At 37.0% G+C, this 15319-nt stretch overlaps 1 protein-coding gene across 1 annotated transcript; it reads right to left on the bottom strand.

Moving 5' to 3' along the window:
* Positions 1–3513: 3513 nt before the first annotated feature.
* Positions 3514–13977, bottom strand: LUM (lumican). The gene is made up of 3 exons (XM_032107283.1): positions 13683–13977; positions 9711–10607; positions 3514–4541 (listed from the first exon to the last, which is right to left on the bottom strand). The coding sequence occupies exons 2-3, from the start codon at positions 10585–10587 to the stop codon at positions 4387–4389; spliced, it is 1032 nt and encodes a 343-aa protein (XP_031963174.1). The 5' UTR covers positions 10588–10607; positions 13683–13977; the 3' UTR covers positions 3514–4386.
* Between the last annotated feature and the right edge of the window lie 1342 nt (positions 13978–15319).

Below are 15319 nucleotides of genomic sequence, written 5' to 3'. Positions count from 1 at the left end.
TTTCTGAGGATGGAGAGTCCACAGCCTCCTTGGGAAATCTGTGACAGTGCTTTATGAACTCACTGTGAAGAATTTTTTTGTATGCCCAGCTCAAACTTCTCTTTCTGGAACATTTTCTTTGCCACTGTTCCCTTTGACCATGCCCCCCAGAACTGGACACTTTTTCTATAGCACTCTTTTAGGCAGTGGAAGACTGGACTGAGACATATGGTATATTCAGAGAGGCTAAGGGAAGTACCTTGGCATTACCTGGACAGAAGGCGGCTCTCTTAACAGACTTACATCTTAGTGACTCTTCACCAAACTTCACTTTGCTTTTTAATCTCACAATTTCTTCCATCTTCAATCTATGCTTGTTACATCTGTATATGTAACAACTTTTGCTGTTTAGTCCCCAGTTGTCCAAATAAGTTGGTTCATGCTAAACAACTACGTGTTTATTGCCTTTCACTAAAGCCAAAGGTTTGCAGTAGAGATATGACCCTGCCAGGATCCTTGCTCTAGAAGTACAGCTCTATTCAACAGCTAACTGCTCACTCTTTTCATGATCCATTTGACTATGCTGGATTTATAAAGCAGTAGGGGGCATGAAGGATTTATTATTCCAGTAGTCCAAAAATTATTGTGTATCTTCCTGTTCCTTCTAGAGAACTTCTGCAATTAACCTAAGATGAAAATTATCTTTTAAATCAGACAATGTTTGTCTACTTGAAAGGTAACTGCATCTTTGCAAATGGCTGTGCAACACATTTGTTCCTAAAATTCCATGGGTAAGGTTTTTGTCGGTGGCATTTGTATATTGTTGTTGTAATACCTCCTTATATTTGTAGCAAAGTTTCCTTTTTACATCTGCTTTCCAATTCGTGTCTTTCCTAGAGTTCTTAATTTTTGTGAGTTCTTCCATATGAAACTTCATGTGAAAGTTTTATGACATATTTAACAATTTTGACCTTAAACAAGGAGGAACATGCTATGGTCCCGTGGCGGCTAGCATGCTGTCGCGGGCACCGAGCAATCTTCTGCCTGCCCTGAGTGAGGATGGACAGAGGCCGACCGTGGCGCCGGGGGGCCGGCGAAGCACCTGCTTGGGTTTGCCTTGGCCATCGGTGGTGAGGGCGTGCAAAGAGGCAGGAAAAAAGCAGAGGGACTTCCTCGTGGGGGAAGGGGTTTATTCGGGAGCAAAATCCACAGAGAAAAGACCAGGGAGTCGTGTACTCGCACCATCAGGGCGTGGAAAACACACAGTAACCAATGGAACATCAGCCAGGGGGTGTTACCGAGGTGGGGAGAAGGAATTACAGCAAAGGGGAGAAGGGGTAGGCAGGGAGGAGTAACAAGGACCAATTAACAACTGAAGGACATAGAACTCTCTGGAAATACAACCAAATATGAGAAATAAGGGGAGGGGAGGGCTGCGGCCCATGGTAAGGCACGGATTTATGTATTTTTCACAGCCTTTTGAATGCTCAGGGCTTTTGGGCTGGGGCAGCACCAAACCAATGGACCTTTGGGTCCACTTGATCCGGCTGACCCTGGCTTTGGCCATGGTTCACTGCAACAGGAACACATATTGTAAGTAAATTGTATAGCTATACTATAGGTTGCATAGTATGTTGTTCTAGATTCAGGCTAATTTACCCATTCCACTGTCTCTATGCTACTGCAGCTGAGTTATCTGTTCACATTGCCTGCTTTTAAGTAACAAGTTTGCACCTGTACACATAGACATTTCATAGTATGACCAGGTTAGGTGGAAAGAGGGATGTGTGCATCATGTTTTTCAGTTTCCAGAATACTGAGGGCTTTATAACCGAGGTCTATCACTTTCCTTCCCAGGAAGGGCAGAAATTGCAAGTTATAGTGACTCGGTTTCCAAGGCATTAGCTCTGCTAAGTATTCCCCAACATCTAAATTTCTGCATAGTGTCTAGAAAATCATTTATGTTGCTTCCATAAAATGAGAGCTAAGGAACACGTATACTGTTGCCTGTTTCTGGAACATATGTAGAGATGGCAAACTTAAGCAGTCTCTATAGTGATTTAGAACACTTCATTAGTGCAAAAGCAGAAACCTGAGCTTTTGTGCCTCATAATATGAAAAAAGAAATATAGTGGCCCATCTCTCCTTTAGCATGTACTTTTTTTTTCATAAATAACAAGACAAGCAGGTTGTGCAATGTCATATCTCCCCAACTAACCATGAATGTCTGAACCACAGAAAAGAGATGTTCAAGATAAAAACGTACTGCCAAATGCCATTTTCTTTTACTTGGCTGAGTGCTCATTGCAAGCTGTAAAGGTTCCCTAGTTTCTGAGGGAGGTCATTGGTACTGTTTGCTATTTTGACAGAGGGCTCCGCTCTATTTTATCCCTTGAACAGAACATCAGAATGCTTTGTAGACATCTGTGAATGCTGTCTTTGCAACATAAGTGTATGTAGAAAATATCCTCAACAAGTTCTAATCTATCATGAAGTGGACTGTTCTCAGTCTCACTGTTAATACCTTTTCATTTTGCATAAAAGTAATTGGTTTGCTGAAACAAGCTGAAAAGAAGAACACACTTCTGTTGTGTTGTTAGATCACAGCAATCAGGAGACAAATCTCATTAACAGTTTGTGCTCTAAGAGTCTTAGTGTATAGTTAATTTTTCTATGAAGGGAACAGTTGGGTTAAAAGCTCCCCGGAAATGGTTAAATACCATATCCTGTACATTTTTCTTTTCTTTGGGGAGTTTTGCATGCACTTCCTTCTTCTTTTTCTATGTTATAATGCCTAGGTGCTATTCCACAGTGATTCGCACTCTGATGTGTTCCAAAAGCCCCAGATTTAGATTTCATTCTTCTATGAAAATTCTAGCCTACGTGTAACAAATTTTACTGTCAGTTCTTCCTGTATGTGGGTAAAAAGCAGAAACATTTATGAATTTCAAAATGAAAAAAGCAAGGAGGGAAATACTTCTATTGTTTTCTGAATCTCTCCTTTTGTTTTAGTCCCAGGTTTCTTTGTGAATTGTTTTGATTTTGGACATCTGGAATTGGCAACGTGTCAACTAAATGGTTTGGTGTGAACTGGTTTGGGGTTTTTTCAGAGGTGATAGCTTCTGCTTTTGCTATAGAAACTAGCAAAGTTTCTGTTTGAGTGTTTAATAGTCTAGTAGTTGAAAAGAAAATAGTACCCGTGGGATGATCTGTGCTTGCAAGCAAGCCACTTACAGCTCTCAGTTACTAACACATTTGTTTTAGTGTGTTCCAGGATGCTGACAATATTTGGACTATTTATTGCTGGGTAGAATATACTACCATGTCTTTACCATGTGTAGCTGCATTTTACTCACCACCTGTGGTTTCTGAGAGATTCCACTGTTCTTTTGACTATACTGAAGCATTAATTTGCACGTTTGCATAGTGCCATGATTCCCATCCTGCAAACTTCATAAGGCTTCGATTTACTGGCCAACACAAATGTAGTGGTGCATGTTAAATTATGTTTACAAACATATTGAAACTTCAAAGTAGAGAAAACAGTTTATTTAACCTTACAATAAATTTTAATAATAATAGAATAGCTTAGATTTTCTTGTCTTAACCTGATTTTTTTTTTCATTTTATAATAGAAAGAAACATAGTTGACAATGATATGGACAAAAGAACACTATTTGATATGTTTTATTCTCTACAGTCTCGTTAAAAGTAGCATGCAAGTAATTGAATAAAAATATTTGTATATATGATTTATTTTGAAATAACAATTATACCAGCAATGAATAAAAATCTTACCAAGAAAGTTAAATGAAAGTATGACAAAAAGAAGAGTAAACAATTTTTAACCTGATTTTTTTTTCCTTATCTTTCACATATTCCATTAATTTAAGAAAGTCATAGGCTCTGAACAGATATTTTCATAAATTTTAAATTGTTCGAGGATTGTGAAATCATTTGTAATGGGTAACAATATATAAAAGGCATGATAATTAGGAAAGATGGACAGGAATCTTGTATTTACACAGGCCAGCTCATACTGCTCAGTATAACCCATGATGAAGCCCACCTGACTTCTCTGTGAGTCTGGAACCTGCTGGCATGTATTGCATGCATGGATATAGATTTTTATGAAGTTGAATCTTTTTCATCAGCTCACCTAGCCAGATGAAGGCATATTTTGCACCAGATTTGGTAATTCTTGTGCTTTCTAAATAGAGCCATTTGTAAAAAAATATGCACACGTTCCTTTAAGGTTGCCAAGTGCATGCTAAATATTAACAAACAGAATGGATAATAGGCAGATTGACACTTGCTTTAAGGCATATCCTAATTTTAAAGCACTATCATGGTGTTTTATTCTTGTAGTTACTCCCCCTGGAAGGGAACTGGATGATCCCAGGTATCTCACTCCAGTGAAATCTCAGCAGCCACCCGGAGGCAGTTGTACATCTCCTGTGGCAGGTCAGCCCGAGTGAGGTTGTTTCCATCCAGGCGCAAATGTGTGATCTTGGAATAGGTCATTGGCCCAACTACCTTACAGAAGCTGCTCAATGGGAACTCTGAAGCAAAGGGAATAGAAATAAGAGGAGTGGATAATTAGGAAAAATAGGACAAAATCATTATTTTTCTGTTCTTTTTGATTTCAGTTGGAAATCGTGACCTTAATTCATTATACTATTTTCAGTATTTTGCATTTACACTGATGTAAATCCCCATAAGTTTATTGGAACTTGAGGGACTTGTGTTGGGAGAGGTTCTTTCCACTAGTTGTGAGAGGTTCAGAATTTCAAGACTGAGTTTTTCAAATGCCATTTGCTCCCAGCACAAATTTGACTTTTAGACTTCAGATTTTATATAGAGGTCTAATCTGGCATTTAGATAAAAGGAAAAATCAGTCTCCAGTAAAACTGGAGATGCAGAGGGAGGAATCAGTCATGTTGGGTACATTACAATGGAAGGGTAAAGCTGTTATGTAAGATATTGAAGGAAGTAAAAAGTTTATGAAGAAATTGAAGGCATGATACATTCTTACCCTAAAGAACAGGCAGTCTAATGGGTGTCTGTGTATCTTGTATGTATTTTATTTGAGCCATTTTGATTTACCTGTTTCAAAAAAAAATTCGGGTTGGAGAAGAGTTTTGCTTTTAAATCGTGCAGCTGAACCTTTCCACATCAGGATTAGAAGGTAAGTATAAATGCAAAAAATGCTTATAAAAATATTTATATGTGTTGTAATTTATATTTCATGATTTATGTGGTCTCTATTCTGTTGAGGTATTATTTGGTTCACATAATACCAGACAGATCTTGAACGGAAATCTGTCTTGTATCCTATGATCAGTATTAACTGTAAGCTAGAAATTACGTGAATCACTGAAATTCTCTGCTCAGTGTGCAGAGAGCATATATACCCATTATATAGACCTCTTACATGCAGAGAAGATCTACCCTCATGAGAGAATGTATGTGAATAAATCTGATGTCCTCTGCATACCACATTGTGTAATTTTTCAAAGAGGGTCTTCATTCCCACCTGTGTTTCCTTTGGGTCAGAGAGAGGATTAGTCTATTGAAAAGCTCCATAACTACTAAAGAAGCAGTCTGAGAGACTTCTTCAGAACACTGAAATCAGATGAATTCACGCAGAAGATACTTTAAAAGGTTAAAGGGACTCCTTCAATGAACTCATGCATCTCATAATTTCTGAGACATCAAGTTAGTATTAGAATCAAATGCCATTTGTTTTACCAATCATAAATCACCTTATGTATCTTTTCAATCTGGCTACTTAACTCATCTAAGAAAATGTGATCGAATTGTAGTACCAAAGGAAGTGGAGGAAGTACCTTTCAAACCTCTTCATTAACTTTTGGATTAACATTCTTCTAATCGGATTCTTCCAGAACTTGCATTACAATAATTTTCTATCACTGATGAAACATGGCTTTTGTAAACTAAGTATAAAAATACAGGCAGCTCTTTAGAGCAAAAGAGCTTAGGTAATTTTTGGACAGATGTATGATGTTAAGAGTGGGTAATGACTCATGTATCTTCCACAAAATAATTTATTTTGAGAGGGGTTAAGGAAATATAATTCAAAAGGCAGATCTTGATCAGCAGTTTGATTAAAGCAAATCAAAGCAATTTCCTAGATTTTGTGTAGTGTGCAGCCTTGTTTTGGAAGGGTGAGAGATGAACGGCATCCTTTGGGCAGCCCATGTTGTAATATAGTAAAATGTTATGACTTCAGACCAATACTGATACTCTTCTGGTTCAGAATGTACCAGCAGAAACAAACTAATGATTCTTGTGCATTAAGATCATAAAATCCTAGATGTTTATAGGATTATGTCTGTGTGGAATTTTGCTGAGTGAAAACATAAATTCCTGAGATTTTAACTCATTTTCTTGGGGTATAGGCTATACCGTTGACTATTTAGTTCCAGTTTTCTTCAGATAACTTGGGTTTAATTTATAAAATTTAAAATAAGCATGAATTCTAATATTGATTTCTTCCATTGTCTTGTCATTCAAGAATGACATGGTAAGTATAGTTTTGCTGACTAAAAACATTTAAAAACTTTATAAATTTAAATTTTAGGGGTTTTTTTTCCATATTGTTACTTTTGAGCATAAATTCTAACATTTGGTTGCAAAAGAAGATATGCTTATACAAGATGGATAGATGGTTAACTACTCAAAGGATGTAAACCTCATACATGTAAACCACAAAATTTAACTGTGTTACCAAAATTCTGATCTGTGCTGTCTGTTTATGAGACTAAAACCACTTGGGAAGCGGATGGAGATCTTGTCCTCTCAGAAGTCAAATGAACTCTGTCAGGGACCTCAGTATGATTGTGCTCCAGTATTTGGTCCACACCATTTGAATGTGGGTGTTAATTTTTTATACTCCTCATATAATTGTCAGTTGTTAAAAGCATATTAAAAAATGTTTCATTTTAATGGAAGTCTCCACTAGCAGAAAATAAGTGAGTTTTGTGAGTGCACTTGATGAGCTGTTACCTGTATAAACTATATGAGGAACTGCAATCCATGAGACTAGAACACTAGTGGTATAAAATATCTCAGTAGTTTACCTCCTCTTTTGTTACACTTATTAATGTTGCAGGTGAAAAACTGTCTTCCTGAATTTATAAAATTCAGGTTCAGAGGCAGTGTACCTGGACATTTTCCCAAATATTTTCCCAACGCAGAGTTCTTGCATAAGCTGGATACTAAGAGAATAAGAAGTATTGGATAAAAATTGGGTTTTCATCTTACAGTACAGTGGGCAGTCCTAACAGGATTTGAAGTTCTGTAGTCATAATTCTTGGTCTGTTGTCCAGTAATTGCATGTGAAACAATTCTAGACCGGTCATGTTAAAAAAATCCTTTGGGAATTGCTAGAGCAAACCAAATAAAAGACCATAAAGCACCTCCACAAGTCTGATTAGAATAAGCACAGTTATGGTGTATTTCTTGATCCAGTCAATGGACTGGAGCAGAATATATAGTCTCTTAACTGTCTTCTGGAACGTTTTCATATTTCCCGTTTTATACTCCATTTGCATGGTGTAATCCCATTACTTCCTGGGGTTTTGTGTGGAAGCAGTAATTTTCTCCTTAATCCCTTACAAATACAAATGATATATGGAGAAGTCCATCTTTGGACCCTCTTCTTGTTTCACTGAATCTCTTTGATCCTAGCATTTTTTTTCCATCCTGCAGAGTTTCTTTTTGGCTTGAGGGAGATATAGCAAGTTAAGAACTCTGGAGAAGTATCTTTATGTTAGGTCTCAGTATAATGAAAACTTCAAACTAAGTAAGCATAATCTGAAAGATTATACCTTTTGTGTATTTTAGGACAAATTATCATTACTCCTTATACAGAAGACTCTCACTGCATATGTGTACCATGAGGCCACTGTATGGAAAGGAAGATGGCCTTGTTTACAGTCATCCTTACACAAATTACTGGTAAATTATAATAATTTATTAAACAAAGAAACTGGTCATTGTTTTGAGGCTAAATACTCAGAGATCAACCAACTCAATTTTCCAAAAGACTAAGCACTCACAGCTGTAGGTCAGATGTCATGAATGGTGAAAACCAAAGTCCTTGACTGCCCTATATATGGTACTTCATTAAACTGTAATGGTTATTTCTAATTAATTTTTATCTCACATTGTCAATCAGCATCTTAGGGAACTGTATATTATGCCTGTGAAATTAGATGAGAAAATTGGTTATTGAAGTCTGCTAGATTTTATGGTAAGGAAAAAACCCAGTAAATCATAATCATAATCTTGCATCAGTCCATACAGCAGCAATGACAGTATAGCAGTAGCAGGTGAACACCCACTCCCCACACCATCCCCCTGGAAATGCAGCTTTCCATGAAAAGCTAAAATTGTTGTCATAGTTCCTGACTCTGAAGTCCTTGGAAAAGTGAATAGCAGCCAAGCTTGGTACCTGGGTAGGTTGCAGAAGGCTCGGATCATTCTAAGGAGGGAAAAGTGCCTCATATATCTCATGAGAAATTAAAAATCATCATGGTTAGCTATTTTAGGAGTGGCAGAGTATCTGGTAGAGTTCCACAGGTTGCTGTACAAAGGGCCTTAGGTGGGATGCATTAACTCATTGCTTCCCCTCATCAAAACAAGGAACTGAGATGCATGAGAAAAAAAAAAAAAACGCTGAGAAAAATGAAACATAGTAAATACAAAACATTTCAAAATGTCTTGCTCTTAAACCTTGATGGATACAAGAAGGCAAACAGAAGGGAGGATTTTGTGGTTTACTTTCTGTCAACCAGCAAGATTATACAAATCCTCCTGCAGAAACACTGTTGTGACGCATCTCTCTCTCCATCAGGGATTACCATTGACAGAGGTGCAGCTGGAGAGCTTCTGACATGGTGGTGAGGCCTCTCCAGCTCTGCAACAGCTCCTTGTCAGCCCAGGAATGGGACAGCCTTGTAAAGGCCCCGTCTCAGCAGAAACCTCTGTGGTCTCATGCAAGGTGTGGCATTTCTTGACTTCAGAAGGAACATTTTTCAAATCATAAGTGAATGGAGACAAGCTTGCCACCTTATCATATGATGTGGGAAATGGGAATGAAAAGAAAGAACAGGGGCAGCTCTTTGGATTTCAAGACAGGTTTGGAGGGATACTGCGTGAGACAAGGGAGGAAAGAAACAAATGCAGTTGCTTTGATGTGTATTTTTCACTGAGTCTTGTGCCTGCTACCTTATGAGTTTGTTGTCATCTCCCTTTCTCCTCCCTCCAGCACTTTGACTACCAGCTCCTGTAAGGTTACCATAGTCAGATCCTCACCTGACATCTCTCTCTTTTTGTTGTCTTAAGAATTCTGAACATCTTTTGCATTGATCAAACATTTCACAGGTATTTTTTCCTGAATTATATAAGACAACTCCATTGGCTTCTATATGGTTACTCCAATTTAGATGAGATGAGAGTTTGAGCAATAATATCCGCATTAGTATGAAACCAGAAGTTTCTCTCTTTAAGTATATATTGAGTGGCTGTTAGGTTCATGTTCTTTTAACATGAATGTGGACAGCTGTCAGGTAAATGTCAGTGTGCTAACAGTCTAGCAAGTACTATTTTTTCAGACTGGTTCATCTATCATTTCAGATACTTGCATTGAGCATCATTATCTAGTCTATGGTAAACATTAATGAATATGTGTAAATTTAACTCACTGTTAATTTTGTTGACTTGGAGGTAGAAGTTTTCCAGATTCTCACTGACAGTTGGAATGCTCTTCAGCTGATTGAAGGAGAGATCCAGCTCAACCAGTGATGTGATGTTGAAGACATTACCTGGTATTCCAGAATCTGTTAATTTATTGTGGGATAAACGTAAATATTGCAGGGCTTTAAAACCTTGGAAGTACTCATCGGGAACATTGGAAATCTGGTTATTATCAAAATACAGCATGAGCAAAGAGTGAGGCAGTCCTGTTGGTAGCTTTGTAAGTTGATTGAAGCTTAAGTCAAGATATAAAAGTGAATTCAGGCCTTTAAAAGCCCCAGAAATAGAATCTGCTTTCAGCTGGTTGTTCTGGAGGTGAATGACAGTCAGATTCATCAGTCCTTCAAGTGCACCAGGATTGACTTTTGTGATCTTGTTGTGACTTAACTGCAGATCATCTAGAGTTTTGGGGAGTGGTCCAACAGCTTCAGTCAAATTGTTGTAGTTAATGTGAAGTTTCTTCAGGTTCTTTAGTTTAGAGAAGACTCTTCCCTTAATTTTTGAATTTTCCAAATGGTTGTGATCTAGGATAAGCCACTGTAGGTCTGTTACATTGTCAAACGTGTTTTCTTCAATTCCCTCAATCATATTGTTTCGAAGATAAAGGTATTTTATTCCACTTGGTACAATTGGAATGGTTTTCAGCTTAAGATTGTCACAATACATGGCAGTAGGGTAGCTTAAAGGACAATTACATTCTGGGGCACAGACTGCTGCGGATGGCCCAAAAGGATCATAACCATAATCATCTCCAGGACCGTAGTCATACTGGCAAAAAATGCCGCTTATCAACAGCAGAAAGACAGGTAGGGAGTTTAAAGTCATCTTTCTAATGTGTCTTGTTCCTGTATGGTGAAAGGGAATAGACAAGATATTACTTTAATTTTTTATCTCTTTCAGCAATATTTGAAATTTTACCACATAAGGATTATCATTAAAAAACCAATTAGGCTTCCTATTTAAAGTTTTTAGTTCAGAAAAAAAATATTAGGTTGTTAGTGTTACATTGTTACTCCTATAAACTTACTGCCCATGTCTTGTATAACCTTCCTTTGTAATGCAAAATTGCTGGCCATTCTGCTGTTGTAAGTAAACCTTTCTTTATATCTTTCTGCACTCATTCATTAAGTTACAAGAAAGATGATGAAGCACAAGGTTTTTAAACTTGGCACAGAAGTTTTCAGTTTTGCTGAAGGCCATGTTCAGAGGCAGTTCAGCCATTTAAATTCTATCAATCATTCCTAATGTGCTGAATTGTCTCATATCTAAACATGTGGCTATTTGACCTAAGTTAGAAAGAGACAGAGAAGTTAAAACTGAGGGTAATGTTCTGATGCATTGTGTGTTGTTAAGCTGTATGTAGCTTGAAACACCTTTTACTCATGGATTATGTTCTGTAAAGCATGGTCTACTAAGGTTCATAGCCACCTAAAGAAAAAAAACCTAATAGAAATATAAAGCATATTATGTTTAACACGCCAAACAACCAGTATTGCATATGTGTGCAGTGGATCTGAAATGGCTGAATCTGACAGTGGATCTGAAATGACTGAAATTCACATAGTGAAAATCTTCTTGCAAATCCTCTATACAACAAATATGTTGGTTATATTGTATGCCCATTCTAAATCAATTGAGCAATAAAACACTGGCTTCACGTAGTTAGTCTTTCGGTTCACATACAGCAAAAGGACACCCCTAGGTGTCCTTGGGGTTATTTGTGATTCAGTATGACTGGTGTCACTTAACTTTTTAAGGCCATACCTTTCTCATCAGATACTCCACAGGATGTCAATTAATCTGCGAAGACTAGTATCTTGTTTAAACCTCTTACTGGCTAGATACATGTTCTGCTGGAAAAGTAGGTCTACAGTCAATAAAGTCAGTAAGCTTATTTTGATTTTCACCAGTAAGAGACAAGGCTCCAAGTACTCAACTACTGTTCAGAGAATGAGAGGATTAAGAAAATCCTTAAAACCATTTTTTTTCTCAAGTAGTTTCAGCAAGAGTGTGAAGCCCGTAAACAGACCACAAGACATTGATCTCAGATCTGGGCAATCTTCCAGCAGAGTAAGTTAGTCTTGCTATTGGAATTGTTACACAGAGGACTTAAAGTGCAGGGCCATAGCTACAAAGTTTTCCCTAATTCTGAATGTCTTTGCTTCTATTGATTGATAAAAGCCACATCACATTCTAGTGAGGTAACAATCTCAGTTAAAGTACCTGTAGGCAGGGCCTATTTATCTCATTCAGTACAGCACAAAGGATTTTTAAAAAATGTTCTTAAGCTACCTCCATTCAATAAACCACAAAGTCTCGCTGCTAGATATTAAGCTGCTGTTCCCTGAAAAAGGCATCTGATTACATAGTGTCTCTATGGTGTTGGTCCTATCATATTTACCTAATTACAAACCCAAGGACAATTATTGAAATATTAGTTGTCAGTGTAATTTTCTTTGTCTGTCTTTCATTACTGCATGAGAACATGCAACATGAGCATGAGCTCAACCCTCAGTCCCCTGCTGGTGTGAATAAGTACATCTCGTCTGAAAGCGAAGACTGCAGTAACACAATTAATCTCAAAGTCCGGTCCTACTTAGGTACTAAACATTAAAGAGAGGAAATCAAGTGCTTCTGTATTCAAAGTACAAAAAGAGTGTAATGAACTTCTTGGACTACACTCTTTGGCTTTAAAGTGGCATTTTTTTTACACACGTCCTTAATTTTATAGTTTTAAAATAACATAGACATTTTAAATTCAAATTCTATTGTTCTTCTAGTTTCAAATTATATTTGAAATTATTGATATAATAGTCTGACAATCTTTTAAATAGTGTACAAAGTCTAGCTGCACTGCAGAACCCTGGAAGTAATTAAAATGTTAGATAACAAGTGTTTTGAATTAATTTATCGACAGTGTTTTAGAATATATGTGACAGCTCTGTAGTTCGAGGGCATATAGGTATGCATGTGACATAAAATACCAAAGTAAATATCTGATGTATTTAACTTGTTTTATTCATACATTTCTCATTCAGGTATCTGAATGTTTCTCTGTCAGAAGTGTAAAAGGTTAATAGATCATGCTTGTTTGTCGCACTGAACTACATGAATCCAAGAGATAAAATCAGAATATATTCTTAGACGTTTATCTTACAACATAAACATGCTTTAACTAATTGCCTATGCCTGTTCTAAGCAGTTGTGTTGCAAAATACCTGTGAAAATATTTGTGAAGTTACTCAGGCAACTTGCCAAAACATACTAAAGGTAAACCCTCGATTTTGGAAAAATGCTTGCTACATTAGAGTAGACATACTATTCAAACTATGTTTGACCTTGTCTATATTTCCTTAATTACAAAGTTATTGTGAAACAAAATAAATACAAAATTAACAGTCAATCAACCTTAATTCTGTAGCTAAACTTCTTATACAGTTTGCAGAAGATTATATTTTTAAAAGTTTCACTAGTATATTAAAAATGTGCTTTAAAATTAATTAGAAAATTTAAAATACCTACTGTTTCCCTCTCATTGTTTATGTGATTAATTATTTAAATATAAGGATACCTTGTCTTTTTGTAGAATGAAGCAAAATGATTTAACAAATGGGATTTACGGAGCTCTCACTAATACTATGAATGAAAAAGTAAACAGTGAGTACTCTGACAAGCTTCTTTGTACTGTATATCAAATCTTTTTTGGAAGTAGAACAAAACAGACTGTAAAAAACTGCAACATTGATGTACAAAATATGTGAAGTTGTTTTAAGGAAACTGAGAAAGCGAATCAACTAAGCAACTGTTGATTTGTGCTCAATTTACAAATTGGCAAACTTATCCTGTCATGTTTTCACGTTCCCGTTGCAGCTACATTTAAACAGCTGAACATTACCATTAAAACATGCAGCAGCACTTACCTTACTGCCTTGAAGCTGCTTTCCTTAATTCCCAGAGCAGATGCAATAAGAGACTGTATCAACCAATATATGCTCTAAACAGTGTCAGGAGGTAAAAGTCTGCCAGATCCTCTGTGTTACAAGAGGGAAAAAAAAGCCCTAGTCACGCTGTTCTCTGAAGCTGCTATGTCATCATGGTGATCTTGTGGTGTGGCATGTACAAAAATGCAGCTCTCTAATGAACTGCAGGTGGATACCATATTTCGTACAAGGACAACCCATCTGTTCCTCCTGTGGAATCAGAGAATGATATTTCACAAACCTGAGAAAGTTTAAGAGCCATAGGTTTATACAAGAATTTTTTTGTATTTTAGAGGGAAACATGTTAGATTTTAAGACAAATTGCAAACAGGCTTTTGTTTTCCAACTTATTTTATACTGCTAGACATGAGCTAACACATAGCACTCAGACCTCAGTGCTGCTGTTCTTCTTCAGCCAAGTGACTCATTCATTTTTCTGTCTTTTTCTTTAACTATCTTATGACCACAGTAAAATATCCTTAATAAAAACTTTAGCCTAAGGATCAGATTCAAATATTATCTTTGAATCATACCCTTTTCCACATTACATACTGAGTTCAAAGATTACATACTTGAGTTCAAAGATTCTTCTGCAAATCATTGGAATTGATTTGGTCTGGAGATTTTCTTTGGTGGTTGAATGTATGTTTGTTTAATAAAAACACAGGAATGGGTTTTCAGCAGTTTCTGTAAACTCACTTCATACATTTGTTCATTTTTGCATTTACAACTTTCTCCTGCTTTTCAGAGTCTGGAACTACTCAGCTTTATGTTGTCTGTTTCTTATTCCATGGATGTAGTTCAAGAATGCATCTTAAGGTTTGGATGAGATGTTACTTTCACCCAGCAATGTCGAAAAATAATGCATTAAGAAAGTAACTGTTTAAAGTGTATCTGAATGCTTCCATAAGAACCTTCCCTTATCTCTAAATGGAGGATATCTTCCTCTTAATGAGAGGTATCTTTTTTTCACAGATTTGGGTTGGGACGAATGTCAAATGTGCATCTAGAAAGCATACAAAAGCCATTAAGCGTCTTGTGTGTTTAATTGCATTTGACTGTTACTCTTGGGGGTAGAAATTCAGGGATTTTGTCCATTTTCAACTTACTGTCTTTATGAAAAGTCATGGTACAGAATGTGTCTGGGCTGGAGAACCCTAACAGTTTCCTGAAGAGGAGGCTGGATATGATCTTCTCCCAAAATCTGCTGCTGATGCCTGTCAGTTTCCACAGCAGTGAAGGTTACAGGGAGCAGGGAAAAAGCCAGTGCCCTTCACTAAGAACAGGAAAGACACCAAACAATTCCAGACCTCTGTGCTTCTGCAATGCCCCAATTAGCAAACAAATGTGCTGAACACAGAGTGCCATGTACCAGTGCAGCCCACAGGGAGTGAATGTTATGCTTTTGGATGTTCTGAGATCATGCCTGTCTCCGTGGTGTGGGAGAACCATTCACACACTGGGAAACATGTTGGTGACAGATCATAACTACATTACTACTTGAATGGTGCCAAGATGAATGTGAAGCAGTGGGATTACAATAGTGAATTAATCTAAGTGAGAAACTGCATGGTATC

The sequence above is a fragment of the Corvus moneduloides genome, chromosome 4 (assembly GCF_009650955.1).
Source record: "Corvus moneduloides isolate bCorMon1 chromosome 4, bCorMon1.pri, whole genome shotgun sequence".
Taxonomy (NCBI): domain Eukaryota; kingdom Metazoa; phylum Chordata; class Aves; order Passeriformes; family Corvidae; genus Corvus; species Corvus moneduloides.
This window is presented reverse-complemented; position numbering and strand designations above follow the sequence as displayed.